This window comes from Trichechus manatus, unplaced genomic scaffold, assembly GCF_000243295.1.
Source record: "Trichechus manatus latirostris isolate Lorelei unplaced genomic scaffold, TriManLat1.0 scaffold00015, whole genome shotgun sequence".
Lineage (NCBI taxonomy): Eukaryota > Metazoa > Chordata > Mammalia > Sirenia > Trichechidae > Trichechus > Trichechus manatus.
The window spans coordinates 21,195,570-21,215,147 of record NW_004443951.1 but is presented as its reverse complement, the minus strand read 5'-3'; the positions used below and the strand labels follow the sequence as shown (position 1 = coordinate 21,215,147).

Below are 19,578 nucleotides of genomic sequence, written 5' to 3'. Positions count from 1 at the left end.
TTTTTTTTTTTTTTTTTTTTTTTGAGAGATTACATAACCATAAGACTTAAAGTCAAGAAAGATTGATAAAAATCGATGGAGTGATATAAGAAAGTTATCATTTTAGGGCTATTATGGAGTTGCCCTCTGCATCCACCAGTACCACTGCTAAAGACAGAAACTGCTCTGAGTAAGACGTTGGATAGACCCATTGTGACATCTTTTATTTCATTGACTAGGGATTCATGAACTAAGAGAATAAAGCTATCAGTAGTTCAGGCCTATGAAGCTATCTATAAAAGACCTCCTCTGTGCTCTGTCAGCAACTTGAGTTGTTTTGCAGTAGTGTGAGACAGATAAATGAATAATGAAAAAAAATGAATATCTAACTCTTTTAAAAATGTGTTTAAGACCTTCTGTGTTCCAGCAACCAGTGATCTTTTTGGGAGCAGATGTCACTCATCCACCTGCTGGTGATGGGAAGAAGCCTTCTATTGCTGCTGTGAGTGTCAGTATGCAGGTTTATCTTTACCTAAGACTTAGGCTAATACCAACATTTTGGTTTCAACTTTCTCAATTTTAATGAGATTGTCTTTGTAGCATAATGTATACTCAACTTACAAATGTTCTTTGGGTCTTTTTTAAAGAATAATTTTTCTCTAGTTTGAGAGCTACAAGTTCCATGTTGTTAGGTGCTTTCGAGCTGGTTCTGACTCATAGTGACGCTGTGTATAGCAGAACATTGCCTGGTCCTGTGTCATCCTCACGGTCATTGCTGTGTTTGAGCCCATTATTGCAGCCATGGTATCAGTCCATCTCATTGAGGGTCTTCCTCTTTTTCATTGACCCTCCATTTTACCAAGCATGACGTCTCCAGGGATTGGTCTCTCCTAATAACATGTCTAAAGTAAGCGATACAAAGTCTCACCATTCTCGCTTCTAAGGAACATTTTGGCTGTATTACTTCCAAGACAGATTTGCTTGTTCTTCTGGCAGTCCGTGGTATAACCAGTATTCTTTGCGGACACCACAATTCAGATGCATCAGTTGTTCTTCAGTCTTTCTGTTTTGTTGTCCTGCTTTCACATGCATATGAGGCAATGGAAGATACCATGGCTTAGGTCAGGTGCATCTTAATCCTCAAAGTGACACCTTTGCTTTGTAACACTTTAAAGAGGTCTTTTGCAGCAGATTTGCCAGAAAATTAGCCATTGAAAACTCTAAGGAGCACAGTTCTACTCTAACACACATGGGGTTGCCATGTGTCAAAGGTGACTCGATGACAACTGATATATTATGTTTTTGCCTACTTCTGTATTTGTAAGCTATCTGGGTCAGTTTGTTTTAAATGTATTTCTTATAAGCTACAAAAAGCCAGATATCATTTTACTCAATTTGAAAATCTCTTGATTTTTAACAAATGCCAACATTTTGAAAATGTCATCATATTTTAGGCATGCTTGATAAATTTCAGAAGTTAAACTGTAAGACTTTATATATTTTTTCTATCATCCATTCTACTAATCTGAGCGTAATTTTTAAGTTTTAACAGCTCAATAAATCTTATTTGTCCTGGAAAACAATAGTAACATTAAAATTTTTACTTAATGGTTCTAAAACTATTTTCATTAGTCAAGAAAATTGACTTTTTATCTGTTACTTTCTATTGCTTTGTATTTTTAATGTTATACATGAATTGTTTTCCTTTCAAATGTTCTAGAGGTAGTATTGAGCCATCTCTCATGTTCATAAAAATTTTCTTATAGAAAGAAAGTGATAAGTGAAAGAAGTTCAAAAGACTTGCCTTGGATTTGCTACTTTGGGGTCATTTTCCAAAAAAGTTTAAGTACATTTGAACTCTTTTGGACTTCTGAGTAGTTATTCTCCTTTTCTACTAAGTCCATTTCTGTTAACTATCCACTTTCTTTTATGTTTATCAGAAGTCTTGTATATAAAATTTACTAATTGATTCTGCTGCTATATGGCTTCTATTCCCAAAAAGGAAAAGACTAGTGTGAGAAACAAATGCAAATAATCAATGCCGTGTAGTATAATAGATACTATATGATAATGACACAAAGTAAAATTTCAATTGCAAGAACCTAGTGTGTTTGGGAAAATGTTGAGGAATAAAGGGAATTGGAATGTAGTATAGTGGACTATGAGGCCACTAAGCTGTCATGAGGCATTTAGTATCATCAGAAAGGTTTTGGGTTTATTCTTCCGCAGTGGGGTACTATTCAGGGAAGCTATATATTGGGTACAATAGAAGATTCATAAAGTTGTTAATATTGAGGAAGTTATACAAAGTGCAGCAGGACAGATAGAAAAGGCGTGGAATGTGAAAGTGGAATTAAGATATATATATATATGCGTGTATGTGTATATATATATATGTATATGTGTATATATATATATACACACATACGCATATATTGAAGGGTATTGATGAAGATCAAAGACTACAGCCTTCGGTATGGTTTGCACTTCATCATAAAGAAAACAAAAATCCTCACAACTGAACTAAAGGCAACATCATGATAAATGGAGAAGAGATTGAAGTTGTCAAGGATTTCATTTTGCTTGAATCCACAGTCAACGCCTGTGGAAGCAGCAGTCAAGAAATCAGACGACACTGAATTGGGCAAATCTGCTGCAAAAGACCTCTTTAAAGTGTTAAAAAGCTAAGATCTCACTGAAACTAAGGTGTGCCTGACCCAAGCCATGATATTTTCAGTTGCCTCATATGCATGCGAAAGCTGGACAACGAATAAGGAAGACCAAAGAAGAATTAAAGCATTTTAAATTGTGGTGTTGGCAAAGAATATTGAATATACCATGGACTGCCAGAAAAATGAACAGATCTGTCTTGGAAGAAGTACAGCCAGAATGCTCCTTAAAAGCAAGGATGGCAAGACTTCATTTCATGTACTTTGGACATGTTATCAGGAGGGACCAGTCCCCGGAGAAGGACATCGTGCTTGGTATAGTAAAGGATCAGAGAAAAAGAGGAAGACCCTCAACAAGACGGATTGACACTGTGGCTACAACACTGGGCTCAAACATACCAACGACTATGAAACTGGCGCAGAAATGGGTAGTGTTTCATTCTGTTGTACGTAGGGTTGCTGTTAGTCAGAACTGACTTGACGACATCTAACAACAATACCACTAAGACTAAGACTATAGTAATTAAGACAGTATGGTATCAACAAATATAAATAGAACAATGCAATAAAATAGCCCAGAAATAGATCTACATGTATATGGAAACTTAGTGTATGCTAGAAATAACGTTACAAATCTGGAAGGAAAGGATAAACTATAAAAGTGTGGGGATAATTGGTGATCCATATGGAAAAATATGTAATGAGACCCCTAAAACTGTGCCACAAAAATTAACTCTTAAGAGGATTAAAAATCTAAATGTAGAAAGCAAAACTTTTAGAAGAAAGTATAGAAGAATATGTTTGACATCAGAGTGGTAAAGACTTAGATAAAATACATAAACCAGTAAAAAAAAAAAAAAAAAAATTCCGTGCAATAGAAGACACTATATTCAAAATTAATAGATAAGAGGTGGGGCCAAGATGGCAGAGTAATCACATACTTCCTGTGGTCCCTATTACAACAAAGACCCATAAATACAAGTGAATTGATTATATATCACAATCTAGGAGCCTTGAACATCAAAGGCAAAGTTGAGGAATCAGAGTGGGTGGCAGGGGGAGGGAGGGATGGTTCGGAAGCAACGAGGAGTTACCAGACCTGACCCTGCGGGAACCAGCACCCTGCAGGCTGGATCGGCTGGCATGTGCGGTGAGGCAAGCAATGGCACTTGGGATGTGTTTTCCACATCAGGAGAGACCGAGTGGCAGGGAGTCTACCCAAGCCTTCATAACCAGTGAAAAGCGGCGATCAGTCGGCGAAAGATATAAGTACATGCGTCTAACCTACTGCACGGATCAAAAAACACCCCATTTACCCACCTCTCCCCTGCTCTGTACCAGGTCCCGGACCAGCTTCAGCGACTGCTTCGTCCCCTGGGCTGGAAGTAGGACCTGTCATGCACCCTGAGCCATTCTCCCCACCTTGGAGAGGGAACAAATTAACAAACAGGAAACAATAATCTTCCAACTCCCCTAAGCCGGGAACTCAGGGCAGGCACAGCTCCTTTGCCTAGGCACAGGCATAAGGGGTCCACAGACTATGAATGCCTTTCGTCCCTGCATAGACCTTTGTGGGCCCATTCAACAGCATAGGCCCTCATTAGCACAGTACAACAGGGGTAAATACCTGCAGCCTAACTTCAGCTATATCCGCTGTATGGTGGTGTGGCAGGTCCGTGACATTTGACACTGCTCTACCTACTAAGGGTCCTCACCCACGGCAGGGGCCTGAGGACTGGTGTCTACACCCATGCCACCTAGCCACCTGGACAGCGGTCAAAGAATAAGTGGTGCCTCCCAGTCCTTACAGCCAACAGCATTGGGTGCCCATAGTCTGGCTGCAAAACCCACCCACCTATGCGCTGTAGGGAACAGGTACACGCTTTCCTCCCAGACACTCAGGGGCAGCTGTTAGCCCCCTGCCTTGCTGAGCTCGTGACCCCCTACTGCAGCCAGAAACCTGTGCCTACTCCAATCATCCCCGCCCATCTAAGACTGTAGGTGAGAGCCTACACCATACACTTGGTGACTGACTACCTGGACTTCTGAGCTGAATCCATAAAGAAAAGTAAATGGACTCCTGGGCTCACATACCTAGTAATAGACCTAATCACCTGGTGACAGGATGTTAGAGCTTCAAAGCCACTGATAATCAAACTAGCTCACAAAAACCAGCCTATTTGGACGTATCAAAACAAGAAGCTAGGACACAGTAAGCAAACATAAAATAAATAAATATAATAACTTATTGATGGCTCGGAAACAACAGTCAATATCAAGTCACATAAAGAGGCAAACCATGATGGCTTCAGCAAGCTCCCAAAACAAAGAGTCAAGATATCTTCTGGAGGAAGAGAACTTCTTGGAATTACTGGAGGTAGAATATAAAAGATTAATATACAGAACTCTTCAAGAGAGCAGGAAGGAGATCAGTTAAAGTATAGAACGTGCCAAGGAACGAACATACACACAAAGCAATAGAGGAACTTGAGAAGATTATAGAAGAGCATAATGACAAGAATCCATAGAGAGACAGCAAACAGAAACCCAGAAGGTTAACAATAAAATTTCAGAGATAGACAACTCAGAAGAAAGTTTTAGGAGCAGAATTGGGCGGTGAAAGTCAGAATTAGTGAGATTGAGGATAAAGCATGTAACATCAACTTATTTGAGAAAAAATCAGATAAAATTTTAAAAAATGAAGAAACCCTAAGAATTATGTGGGACTCTATCAAGAAGAATAACCTACGAGTGATTGGAGTACCAGAACGGGGGGAATAACAGAAAATACAGAGAGAATTGTTGAAGATTTGTTGGCAGAAAACTTCCCTGATATCGTGAAAGATGACGATATCTATCCAAGATGCTCATTGAACGCCACACAAGGTAGATCCCAAAAGAAAGTCACCAAGACATATTATAATCACACTTGCCAAAACCAAAGATAGAGAATTTTAAGAGCAGCTAGGGATAAACAAAAAGTCTTTTCCAAAGGAGAGCCAGTAAGACGAAGCTCGGACTACTCAGCAGAAACCATGCAGGCAAGAAGGCAATGGGATGACATATAATAAAGCCTTCAAGAAAAATAGTTGCCAGCCAAGAGTTATATATCTAGCAAAACTGTCTCTCAGATATGATGGTGAAATTAGGGCATTTCCAGATAAACAGACGTTTAGGGAATTTGCAAAAGCCAAATCAAAATTACAAGAAATACTAAAGGGAGTCCTTCGGTTAGAAAATCAATAACATTCAGTTAATAACCCAAGACTAGAACACAGGACAGAGCAACCAGATAGAGAAGTCACAAAAATAAATCAAAGCTAAAACACTGAAAATAGGGAAACAGAGATGTCAATATGTAAAAGATGACAACATTAAAACAAAAAGAGGGACTAAAAAATGTAGTCATAGATCTTGCATATGGAGAGGAAGTCAAGGTAACATAAAGAAATAAAAAGATTGATTTAAACTTAGAAAAATCAGAGTAAATATTATGGTAGCCACAAAGGAAACTAACAATCCTACACATCAAAATGAAAAACAAGAGAAACATAAAGACTCAGCAAATACAAAATCAACAATGATGAAAAGAAAATACATAAAAATGACTTAGCACAGAAAATTAAGTGGAACGAAGAAACTTTCAGCAACACAAAAAAAAAGACATTGAAATGACAGCACTGAACTCATACCTATCAATACTTACGCTGAATGTAAATGGACTAAATGCACCAATGAAGAGACAGAGAGTGGCAGAATGGATTAAAAAAACTACAAGAGACACACCTTAGACTTAAAGACATAAACAAACTGAAACTCTAAGGATACAAAAAAATATATCAAACAACAATCAAAAAAGAGTGGCAATATTAATCTCTGACAAAATAGACTTTAAAGTCCACCACGAAGGATAAGGAAGGATACTGTATAATGATTAAAGGGTCACTACACTAGGAGGACATAACCGTAATAAATATTTACACGCCCAGTGACAGGGCTCCAAAATACATAAAACAAACTCTTAACAGCATTGAAAAGAGAGAGAGACAGCTCCACAATAATAGTAGGAGACTTCAACACACCACTTTGGGTGAAGGACAGAACATCCAGAAAGAAGCTCAGTAAAGACACAGAAGATCTAAATGCCACAGTCAACCAACTTGATCTCATATACACATATATAGAACACTCCACTGAACAGCAGTCAAGTATACTTTCCTTTCCAACACACATGGGACATTCTCCAGAATTGACCACATATTAGGCCATAAAGCAAGCCCTAACAGAATCCAAAGCATCGAAATATTACAGAGCATCTTTTCTGACCATAAAGCCGTAAATAACAGAAAAAGCAAGGAAAAAAAATCAAACACATGGAAACTGAACAACACCCTGCTAGAAACTACTGTGTTATAGAAGAAATTAAGGATGGAATAAAGAAATTCACTGAATCAATTGAGAATGAAAACATACCTTTGGGACACAGCAAAAGCAGTGCTCCGAGATCAATTTATAGCAATAAATGCACACATCCAAAAAGAAGAAAGGGCCAAAATCAGAACATTAGCCCTACAACTCAAACAAATGGAGAGCAGCAAAAGAAGTCCTCGGGCACCAGAAGAAAGCTAATAATAAAAATTAGAGCAGAATTAAACGAAATAGAAAAACAGTTGGAAGAGTTAACAAGACCAAAAGCTGGTTCTTTGAAAAGATCAACAACATCGATAAACCATTGGCCAGACTGACAAAAGAAAAACAGGAAAGGAAGCAAATAACCTGAACAAGAAATGAAATGGGTAATACCACAACAGACCCAACTGAAATTAAATGGAATGCTATGAAAAATTGTACTCTAATGAATTTGAAAACCTAGAGGAAATGGACAAATTTCTAGAAACACACTACCTACCTAAAGTAACACAGAGGTAGAACAACTAAATAAACCTATAACAAAAGAAGAGACTAAAAAGGTAATTTAAAAACTGCCCCCCAAAAAAGCCCTGGCCCTGACAGTTTCACTGGAGAATTCTACCAAACTTTCAGAGAAGAGTTAACAGCATCACTACTGAAGGTATTTCAGAGGATAGAAAAAGAGTAAATACTCCCAAACTCATTCTATGAAGCCAGCATAACCATAATACCAAAACTAGGTAAAGACACCACAAAAAAACGAAAATTACAGACCAATATCCCTCATGAACATTGACTCAAAAATCCTCAACAAAATTCTAGCCAACAGAATTCAACAACTTATCAAAAAAATAATTCACCATGACCAAGTGGGATTCATACCAGGTATGCAAGGATGGTTCAACCTTAGAAAAACAATCAGTGTAATCCATCACATAAATAAAAGACAAGAACCACATGATCTTATCAATTGATGCAGAAAAGGCATTGGACAAAGTCCAGCACCCATTCATGTTAAAAACTCAGCAAAATAGGGATAGAAGGGAAATGCCTCAACATAATAAAGGGCATTTATACAAAGCCAACAGGCAACATCATTCTAAATGGAGAGAGTCTGAAAGCATTCCCCTTGAGAATGGGAACCAGACAAGGATGCCCTTTACCACCACTCTTATTCAACATTGTGCTGGAGGTCCTAGCCAGAGCAATTAGGCTAGAAAAAGAAATAACGGGCATCCAGGTTGGTAAGGAAGAAGTAAAAGTGTCTCTATTTGCAGATAATATGATCTTATCCACAGAAAATCCCAAAAAATCCACAAGAAAACTGCTGGAACTAATAGAAGATTTCAGCAAATTTCAGGTTACAAGATAAATATACAAGAATCAGTTGGATTCCTCTACAGCAACAAAAAGAACTTCCAAGAGGAAATCACCAAATCAATACCATTTACAATAGCCCCCAAGAAGATGAAATACTTAGGAGTAAATCTAAACAGACGTAAAAGACCTACACAATGAAAACTAGCAAGACACTACTGCAAGAAACCAAAAGACACCTGCATAAGTGGAAAAACATACCTTGCTCATGGATAGGAAGACTCAACATTGTGAAAATGTCTGTTCTACCCAAAGCGATCTACAGATACAATGCAATCCTGATCAGACTTCCAATGGCATTTTTTAATGAGACGGAGAAACGAATCACCAACTTCATATGGAAAGGGAAGAGGTCCCAGATAAGTAAAGCATTACTCAAGAAGAAGAACAAGGTTGGAGGCCTCACACTACCTGATTTTAGAACCTACTATACTGCCACAATGGTCAAAACAGCCTGGTACTGGTATAACAACAAATATATAGACCAGTGGAACAGAATTGAGAATCCAGACATAAAGTCATCCACCTGTGAGCAGCTGATGTTTAACAAAGGCCCAAAGTCCGTTAAATGGGGAAAAGACAATCTTTTTAACAAATGGTGCTGGCATAACTGGATATTCACCTGCAAAAAAATGAAACAAGACCTATACCTCACACCATGCACGAATACTAACTCAAAATGTATCAAAGACCTAAATATAAATCTAAAACTATAAAGATCACGGAAGAAAAAACAGTGACAATTTTAGGATCCCTAATACATGATATAAACAATAAAAAATTAATAGATAATTTCAGTGCATATAACTGGTGAAGGATTAACATCCATAATGGAAATAAGTTCTTAGAAATGAGTAAGAAAAAGATTGATAGAAAAATGGGCCAAGAATAGGAAGAGGCGATTAGGAAACCTGAATGATCAGGGAAATACACATTGAAGCAGAAGTGAAATACTGTTTCTTACCCAATGTATTTTGGGGGAAAATTAAAGTACAAAAAAAAAAGAGTCCTGGTGGCACAGTGGTTAAGTGCTGGGCTGCTAACCAAAATTCTGGTGGTTCAAACCCACTAGTGGCTCCGTGGGAGAAAAGACCTGGTGATCTGCTTCTGTGAAGATTACAACCTTGGGAACCTCTGTGGAGCAGTTCCACTCTGTCCTATAAGGTTACTGTGAGTCAAAATCGACTCAATAGCACACGACAACAACAAAGTGTTAGCAAAGTTGTGGGGAATTGATCCCATACATGGCATGTGGTTATATAAAGTGGTACAACCACTTTGGAGAGCAATTTGGAAATACCTAATAAAAAAGACATACATACCCTACAACCCAAAAAATCCAGTTCTAGGCACATACTATAGTATAGTATAGGCACATACTATAGATGTAGATTCAGTAAAGGTACACTCCTGTTCTTTGAGGAGACAGCATAGTCCAAGTATATTTTTGTAGGGTAGGAAAGGTTTGACTATGAATAAAGGAGAGTCAAAAGAGACAGTGAAGAAAATTACAAGAAAAAGGTTTATTACTGGTGTGACCTTATAGGTTAGTTAAAGAATACAGGTACAGAGAGAGTTTAATGTTCAGTAAGAGATGTTTCCTATTATGATAGAGAAAGGATTTAAGAATTGGTGAGCATTTTTCTAATATAAGGGAATTTTTATCTGGTAGGAAACTTGAGGTAGAATGATAGATTCTAAGAAATGCATGAAGAAGCTGATTGGAGAAAATCAGATGTTTCCTGTGAGCAATATTAAGAATCCACAGGTACTCAGCAGTTCAACAGTTAAAGTGCCTAATTCATGCTGAGTTGGAAAGCACAAATTTATAATGGCTGTCAGGTAAATTGAGTTCTTTTTTTTTTTTTTTTTTTAACCCATTTATACTTTACAGCCCAGGAATAGTGGCATAGAGTGCAGGGTTTCATTGATTCAGGTTTGGCCTTGGCAAATACATCAGGAGGACAAAGTAGTGGGGAAACTGAGGAACCTGGAAATATTGATGTTGACTAACCATGGAGTCTAGAAAGAAATGAAATCAGGAAGGAGCTAAAGATTATTAGAATTGATGGGAATTTGGGGTCTAAAGGAATCATTAAAGCAGAAAAGCAGCATTTAGTGGGAGTGAGGGACCAGGAGAAATAGAAGTCTAAGACATAGAGGGAAAATTCTGATTATAAAATGTATGCGGCATAAAAGTTTTAAGATGATGCCGAAGTGTCGACTGTGGCTTCTCGGGTGGATGGCTAAAGTAGAAGAAATATGAAAAGAAATCAAAGGTTTGAATGGGTCATCTTTTATTACTTATTTTCTTCTCTCATTGGGTTTGTGATGTCATTTTCTCTTTAGGTCAGCAACATTCTATAGATTAGATTCTAATTATTAAATGTAAAGGCAGCATACTTACAGGAAAATGGTTTTTGACTGTATGCTAGGGCCTTTTATTCTGTTCTTTACTAGGAATAATCTATTTTTTATTATTCTCAAAGTGAATAGTGATAAATAGTAAGGTTATAGTAAAATACAAATGTAATGAAATCCATTTAGTTTTTATTATCTTAATTTCTATTTTTCTTTTTCCAACAAAGGTTGTAGGTAGTATGGATGCCCACCCAAGCAGATACTGTGCCACAGTAAGAGTTCAGAGACCCCGACAAGAGATCATCCAGGACTTGGCCTCCATGGTCCGGGAACTGCTTATTCAGTTTTATAAGTCGACTCGGTTCAAACCTACTCGTATCATCTTTTATCGGGATGGTGTTTCAGAGGGACAGTTTAGGCAGGTCGGTTACCTGAGATCTCATTATACTACAGTTGAGTCAAACACCTTGTTTATAATATGATATCCAGTTCTGAGTTAAAAGCCTTAGTTGAGAATTCCTAAAGTAAAGATTTGATGCTTCAATAGATTTTCCTTTTTAAAATGTTCACTAGAGATATGGATGTGTAAGCTTTGATTGCTAAGACCATCCTCTTATAATTGTTAAGACAGAATAGAGAAGTATATCTGGCTATGAAATCATGAGATTAAGAAGTCCCAAGACTAAATCATTATCTTATTTTGAAGTGTGTAAAAGGGAACAGCTTTCAAATATTTCTATTTCATCTTCCCTAGGTATTATATTATGAACTACTAGCAATTCGAGAAGCCTGCATCAGTTTGGAGAAAGACTACCAACCCGGAATAACTTACATTGTAGTTCAGAAGAGACATCACACTCGGTTATTTTGTGCTGATAGGACAGAAAGGGTAATGTTAAATCTATTGCAATACTATTATCAACCAAGTGTATCTAACGTAGTTCATAGAGCACTTAACAAGGGCCTTCCTCCAGCAGCAGGGTTTCCAATATATAGGAGCAGATGTCAGCAAAGCAGATTATGAGTAGAGAAGCACCGAGATAGGTTAATTGTTACTTTTTAACTTTCTATTCTGGTAACAAGGAGCCCTGGTGGCGCAGTGATGAAAGCCCTTGGCTGCTAACGGAAAGGTCGGCAGTTCAAACCCACCAGCTGCTGTGCAGGAGAAAGATGTGGCAGTCTGCTCTCATAAAGATTACAGCCTTGTAAACCCTATGGGACAGTTCTGCCTTGTCCTATAGGGTCACTATGAGTTGGAATCAACTCCATGGCAGTGGGTGTGGTTTTTTTGTTTGTGTATTTGTTTTAATTCTAGTAACACTCCAAATTTTCAAAATCCTATTCTCCCTTTTTGTTGTTGTGAAGAATTTCTTACAGTTTTAAAATTGTTCTTTCTATTCATATTTTCCTTAAATGCTCAGAAGAAAAAAAGATACATTCTTTTTTTTAAATAGCTTGCAAAAATTAGTTTTCGTAAAAACTAGGAACTTTCTAGAGTGATAAGGGTAAATTCATGCTAACTACATTGAAACAGTGTTTTCTTTAAAATTCACAGAATTATTTTATATATTTTATAATATGAATATGTATTTTTATAATTGGAAAGGAGATATAAATACTTAGGGAGATATGTCTTCTTGTCTGTGTGAAACACAGGCAAGTAGCAATCTTGCTATCACCTTCAGTGCCCTGACCCCATCTTCCTCTATCCTGCAAACTTTGGAACACAGATACATAAGGGTAGCAAATGTCACTGTAACCTTGGGAAAAAAGATTCAATGGAAAAGGACTGAGAAGAGTATATTTCCTTTGGTAAATAGACTAGCTGTGTAACTTTGGGCAAGTAACATAACATCTCTGTCCCTGTTTCCTTCTTGGCAAGATGTGGATAGTATTAGTATCTACCCTGTTTGGGTTGTTGAGAAGATTACCTTAAAATATGTAACACATTTAGAACAGTTTTTGGCAAATACTAAGTACTCAATAAAAGTTGGCTAGTTGTGGTGTTGGTGGTAGTAATAGAGAAGAGGAAATAATAGCAGACACTGTTCTAAGTATTTTTCATAAATTTAACTCATTTAATCCTCACTTAACTATGAGGTAGTTATTATATTCCCCATTTTACCCATGAGAAAACTATGGCACATAGAGATTAAATAATTTACCCAAGGTTACTAAGCTAGTCATTGGTAGAGCTAGGATTCAAATCCTGGCAATCTGGCTCCAGAATGCTTTTAACCACTGTGCTATACCACCTCTCTAATAGCAGTAGTTATAGTTGTATTATGCCCTCCAGGTTGTTAAAGGCCTTTGACCCCAAATTATCAGGTACATTTCTATACCTAGAAAACCAAAGTTTCTTCAAAAGTGGGATTAGGAAAATCTAAAGTAGATTTAATTATCACTAGCATCAGACGTTTAGTCACAGCAGTCCTTCTTTTGTTTAATTTTTCTTTCACCCTTGCTCTAGATAATGCTACTAATAATAGAGAGGGAATAATTATAGATGAGGAAACAGCGAACAGAGAGGCTTAATACCTTGCCCTAAATCACACAACTAGTAAGTGGTAGAGCTGTGATACAAACTTATGCATTTTGCTGCTTCTCTAAACAGAGTACAACTTTTTATACATATTAATTAGGAGATTTATATGTTGCTAATTTATTAGAGTTAAGCTGTTTTGTTTTTAAGAATGGGCATAATTGAGTAGATTATAAAGTGTTAGTTTTGTTTTGCGCTTGGTGAAGGCTAGTCAGTTGGTCCACACACCTATGACTTAAACCATTGCGTGTCATGGCAGCCCCCCACATAACAGAAATAATGTCCGAGTCAGTAAAATAGTTTCTGATTTGCCAGCCTTGCAAACCTAGACTTATAGTTGGTGATTTTAAATGTGTTAGAGATAAGGAGGTGGAGGTGGGTACACATGTGCATTTTCAAGTATTTTACTAGGAACTTTTCATTATCAGGATTATGAATCATTTCAGTCACATCTTACCCACTCAAAGAAGATCATGATATCTGTTCTTTTACAAGATGTTGAAATTGATAGTATGAAATAAAAGGAATAGATCCTTTGAGGTCATTTCAGTGTTTGAATCCCAGTTTTGGTCTTTATTGTGTTCTATTGGGCAAATGGAATCTGAGCCTTAGTTGCCTTAAACAAGAAGGAATAATATCTAATTTGCAAGATTATTATGAGGATTAGAAATAATGTGCATACCCCAGTACATAAATGCTTAACAAATGGTGACTTTTATTGATGATGTTGACCGCATTCTTTCTCTCTAAAAATATAGTGTTCTTCAAGGAAAATGCTAATTTTCATAAGTTACACATTCAAGGGTGCCTACTCTGCACAAGTACAATAAATTGGAGCACTAACATTTAAAAAAAGTCTTCCACCCATACCGGGGTCAACTACTAGCTAAGCAGCAGTAGAGACTATGTAACTCTTTATTATTTTTCAACTCTCTCAGCAATTTAAGAGTAGGAACCAGGCTCTGCCCATAAGCATAAGCAGCCTAGGTGATCTTTCAAAATGTTTGGTTACTCACCTGACCCAGAAAGCCCCATAAAATCATGGAAATCAAGAGATTTAAATCTTCGGGTCCATTTTAAGAACACTTATGAAACTGCGCAGGCCATCAGGGATATACATATCTGAAAAGCCACCAGGTTTCTGAAAGATGTCACTTTACAGAAGCAATATGTGCCATTCCAATGTTACAGTGGTGGAGGTGGTAGATGTGCCCAGGCCAAACAGTGGGGCTGGACACAGGGTTGGTGGCCTGCAAAGAGTGTTGAATTTTTGCTGCACATACTTAAAAAAGCAGAGAGTAATGCTGAACCTAAGGGTTTGGGTATAGATTCTCTGATCATTGAGCACAGCCAGATGAACAAAGCCCCCAAGATGTGCCACTATACTTACAGAGCTCATGGTCGGATTAACCCAGGCATGAGCTCCCCCTGCCACCTGGAGATGATCCTTACTGAAAAGGAACACATTGTTCCTAAACCACAAGAGGAGATTGTACAAAAGAAAAAGGCAATCCCAGAAGAAACTGAATAAAAAAAAAAATATGGCTCAGGAGTAAATTCAGCATAAAATGCAAATAAAAGTAAAAGCAGAATTATAAAAAAAAGAATAGGAACCAAAACTAAAATAAAGTCTGTTCTTAATGCTTGCTTAAGTAATTTTTCAAACTGAAAGTAGGGAAACATGGGATTGGCCTGTATATGTATACATTTTTTGAAATGCTTTCAGATGTATTATTTATTTTTGTGTTGTTTGGCCAAACAAATCCAGGTCGGAAGAAGTGGCAATATTCCAGCTGGAACAACAGTTGATACAGACATTACACACCCATATGAGTTTGATTTTTACCTCTGTAGCCATGCTGGAATACAGGTAAGTCAGCACTTTGGATGAAATGTTTTAATTCAGAATTTTTCATTGTTATATCAACTTTTAAAATCTCAGAAAAAGGAGGAAGAAATACTCTTCTTCCTCTGCATTCCAAATTTTTTCCACATGAAATTAGATGAAGCTTTCAAGTAAATAAAATTCTCTCTCACTTGAGAAATGCTTATTTCTATGAAAATACTAGAATATATAAGTAAGTTAATAGAATTCTCCTTAAAGTGATTCCTTAATTTAACCTAAAACTTCAGAATTTTCTGTAGTACCCGATTGTTCCTTTGACATCTACCTCTTATGTGTGTGCGCGCGCGCGCGCTTTAGATGAAGGTTTACGGAGCAAATTAGTTCTTATTAAACAATACACATATTGTTTTGTGACATTGGTTGCCTACCCCATGACATGTCAGCACTCTTCCCTTCTTGACCTTGGGTTCCCCATTGCCAGCTTTCCTGTCCCCTCCTGCCTTCCAGTCCTTGCCCCTGGGTTGATGTGCCCGTTTAGTCTTGTTTTGTTTTATGGGCCTGTCTAATCTTTGGCTGAAGGGTGAACCTCAGGAGTGACTTCAGTACTGAGTTAAAAAGGTGTCCGGGGGCCATACTCTTGGCGTTTCTTCGGTCTCTGTCAGACCAGTAAGTCTGGGGTTTGTTTTTTTTCTTTTTTTTTTTTTTTGTGAATTTGAATTTTGGTCTACATTTTTCTCCCACTCTGTCTGTGACCCTCTATTGTGATCCCTGCTAGAGTAGTCTGGTGGTAACGGGCACCATCTAGTTGTGCTGGACTCAGTCTGGTGAAGGCTGTGATGATTGTGATCTCTTAGTCCTTTGGACTAATCTTTCCCTTGTATCTTTGGTTTTCTCCATTCTCCCTTGCTACAGACAGGGTGAGACCAGTGGAGTATCTTAGATGGCTGCTCACAAGCTTTTAAGACCCCAGACACTACTCACCAAAGTAGGAAGTAGAACATTTTCTTTATACACTATGTTATACCAGTTGAGCTAGATGTCCCCTGAGACCATGGTCCCCAGCCCTCAGCCCAGTAATTCGGTCCCTCAGGGCGTTTGGATGTGTCTACAAAGCTTCCATGACCTTGCCTTTGTCAAATTGTGCTGACTACTCCAGTATTGTGTACTGTCTTACCCTTCACTAAAGTTACCACTTACGTATTGACATCTACCTCTTTGTGACGATAACAGTTAGTAGAAAACTTTGACATTTACTGGCAAATGTTGAGCACATGAAAGAATTTAATTGTAGAATTAAACAATTTTAAGTTTCAGTGTAGCAGTTAAATAATTTTTAGAGTCTTTTCTTACTCTTTTCTTCTTAAGGGTTCCAGAAAGCCTTTTTATTAATTTATTATCTGTACTTAGTAGAGCATATGCTTTAATTAATATGCTTCTCAAACTTTCCAGCAGCAGAGAGGGTGCTCACATTCCTAGGATGTCTGATGGGATGCAGTCCAAACTATTTTAGGCTACTTGTAATTGATTAAAATAGAAATTCCAGGAAAATGTATCTTACTGTATAGCTATATCTTACAGCTTTTTTTGTCCCATATACATTAACCCTGGTTTGAGATGCATGACTATAAATTATTGTCTCGTTCATTTTTCCATGTTATTATATCTAGTCCCCTTTATAATCAATGCAGTACATTTTCAGGGTGGTGCTAACAGTCAGCAAAACAAAGTTAATAGTACCTTTTAGGGATTGAACCTATACCGCTGGAGTACATATTTTAACCTACTGTTTGTCCACATCTATCCTGAGGAACACTAGTGCTGTGGCTTTGTAATAAATACCACAGAGGAGGAAGAAGATTTTCTGTTCAAATAAATTTTGGAAATGCTGGTTAAACAGGATTTTTACTCTTGAACTTTTGGGAACTATTGATATGCTAATGACTGTTATGAATCTTCAAGACAGGGCTGTTTCTCTAATGTACTTAACCAGGAACTTTAGGGACCAGTTTTCCTGTGGGACACCAATTTGAAACTTCTGCTCTTGTCAGCAAATAACCAGAAATATTTAACAAGGACTAAAAAACTGTGTTCTTAACGTATCTTCCCAGCTTTATTAGAACTGTCAGACTTCTCTGAGATTTAAAAAAAAGGAGTCCTGTTTTTTACTAGCTAAAATTAAAACCCAGTCATTTCTAACCAGTATAATATGAGTTCATTTTTTCTAATCACTACTTTTCAATTTACCAGTGAGTAACAGGTACTTTGTAACATTTTGGCCAAATTCTGTAACTTCTTCACACTTTTAGTTATTCTTGATGTTTATGACTCAGTCCCATTCCCCTCTCCCTGTTTTATGTTGAAATAAAATCTCCATTTGTTTTTAAAACCTAAATTTACAAAGCAAATCAAATATTGACTCTTGCCTCCTACCCTCCACCTCCTCAGCACATTCTAGATCTTTGGTCCCAGCAGCTTTCAGGAGAGTTGGGGACAATGGCCTGGCTCTGAGATACTTTCTTTTCCTCTTCCTTCTAAGGCTCTAACTCATCTGATACTGCTGACTATCAGTATGTCAGTAGCAGGGAGGTGACACTGGCCTCTCTCTAGTGTATTCCGATTCTCTAATGCTGTAGCCTCAGTGGGGGTGATCTCCATATGAGTTGTGTTTAGCTTCATCCTAGGTCCCTTTGTAGCTGAGAAGCCTCAAGAGCAGCAGAGTCTTTCTTTGGCCCCATCAGTGGTATACACCCCCACCTCCTTCTTTAGGTTAGATGTGTAACTGCTTGGCTCTGTGGCTTCTGTCCTTTGCTCACGTTCATTCTTTTAGGCTTCTAAAACTGCTTCCAAGAACTCTTACCACTCTAGTCCAGCAGAGAAGGCCTGTGGATTCTGAGCTCAGGAAGCACCCGGTTGGGGAATGAGATGATAGTTCCCCCTTCCAGCAGACTGTCTCATCTTTATAACTGATTCTCTTGGAGCCCTCTTACTTGTCTTCAGGGGAAAGAATGTGCCTTTCCTCACAGCTAAAATTCCATATTCTCACAAAACCCCATATCACCTTCTTCCTATATTGAGAGAGTGGGGGTGAGATGAGAGGAGGCCAGAGTCTGAGAATTGATGCTAAGACCTGTCCTAAACTGGGTTCTCTCAATAAGCCCTTGAGGGAGGGTGGCTAGCTCCAAAGATTGGTAGCTCTTAGAATATAGGGTTCTTGGCACCTGTAGTCCTCTGCTTTGAGCCTTAACTGAAATTCTAGGACATTAGAAGAAAAATCCCACTTGACATCCTGTTCGAAACATTAACTGGATGGAGCATATGACCCTTCCCTATGACCCACCAAAGGGAATTCTCCTGTAGACATCCCTTTAAAGAAGTGAGGGTGGGTAGTATCCTAAATTATAACTTCCTAATATTAATCATAAAAATTCAAAGACAACCTTTACTGTTGTATAACAGTCCTTTGACTTTTCCTTCATTAACTCTGCTACCACTCTCCTTGAGTTCCTAAACTTGGTCTGTTGCCCTAACACTCAGCACATTACCCCCTCCTTTTACCTCACTAAGAAATTACATTGTCAGTCATGCCTACTTTCTTCCCTCCTTTCTCACAGGAAATATTGTAATATTGTTCTCATTCCATCTTGTTAGCTTATAGTTACCCCCATCCTAAAATGCTCTAAATTCTTTGATCCTGCTGTTCTCCTTTAAGTTATTGCCCCATATCTCTTCTTTTTGCTACCAAACTTCTTAAAAGAATAGCCTAAACAAGCCCACCAGAATGGCTGAAATAGAAGGCAATATTAAGGACATAGAGCAACTGGAACTCTCATACTCTGCTGGTGAGAGTGGTTGATTGGATAAATAGTATATATTCATACAACAATGAGAATGACGTGACAACATGGATTAATTTGACAGACACAATGTCGGATGAAGGAAACCAGACACAAAGGATACATATACCTGTGATAACATTTATTATAAAGATCTCTGGTGGCACAGTGGTTAAGTGCTTGGCTGCTAACTGAAGGGTCAGTGGTTCAAACCCGCCAGCCGCTCTGTGGGAGAAAGCTGTGGCAGTCTGCTTCTGTAAAGATTTACAGCCTCAGAAACCCTGTGGGGCAGCTCTACTCTGTCTGTAGGGTCGCCACACATTTTTTTTTTTTTTTACCATTTATTATAAAGTTCACAAATAGGCAAAACTAATCTGTGGTGTTAGAAATTAGTTATGAGGGGCCAGGTGGGTAGCGTAGTGACCAAGAGAAGGCACAAAGGGGCTTCCTGGGCTCAGTTAATGTTCAGTTTCTTGATGGGGTGCTGGTTTCATGGATATGTTCACTTAGTGAAAATTCATTGATCTGTACACTTACGATCCATTTATTTTTCTCTGTATT

General features: G+C 37.9%; 1 protein-coding gene and 1 pseudogene across 5 annotated transcripts in view; both read left to right on the top strand.

Annotated features, from left to right (window-relative positions):
- The window catches only part of LOC101344199 (protein argonaute-3), a 194,706-nt gene that overhangs the window by 170,013 nt on the left and 5,115 nt on the right, over nt 1-19,578 (top strand). For all 5 annotated transcript variants that reach the window (XM_004371946.2, XM_023727236.1, XM_023727237.1 and 2 more), the window contains 4 exons: nt 391-481; nt 11,024-11,218; nt 11,551-11,685; nt 15,107-15,208. In XM_004371946.2, the coding sequence (XP_004372003.1) occupies nt 391-481; nt 11,024-11,218; nt 11,551-11,685; nt 15,107-15,208 (523 nt within the window). The remainder of the gene's footprint in view (nt 1-390; nt 482-11,023; nt 11,219-11,550; nt 11,686-15,106; nt 15,209-19,578) is intronic.
- Nucleotides 12,068-15,100, top strand: LOC111819672 (60S ribosomal protein L17 pseudogene; annotated as a pseudogene).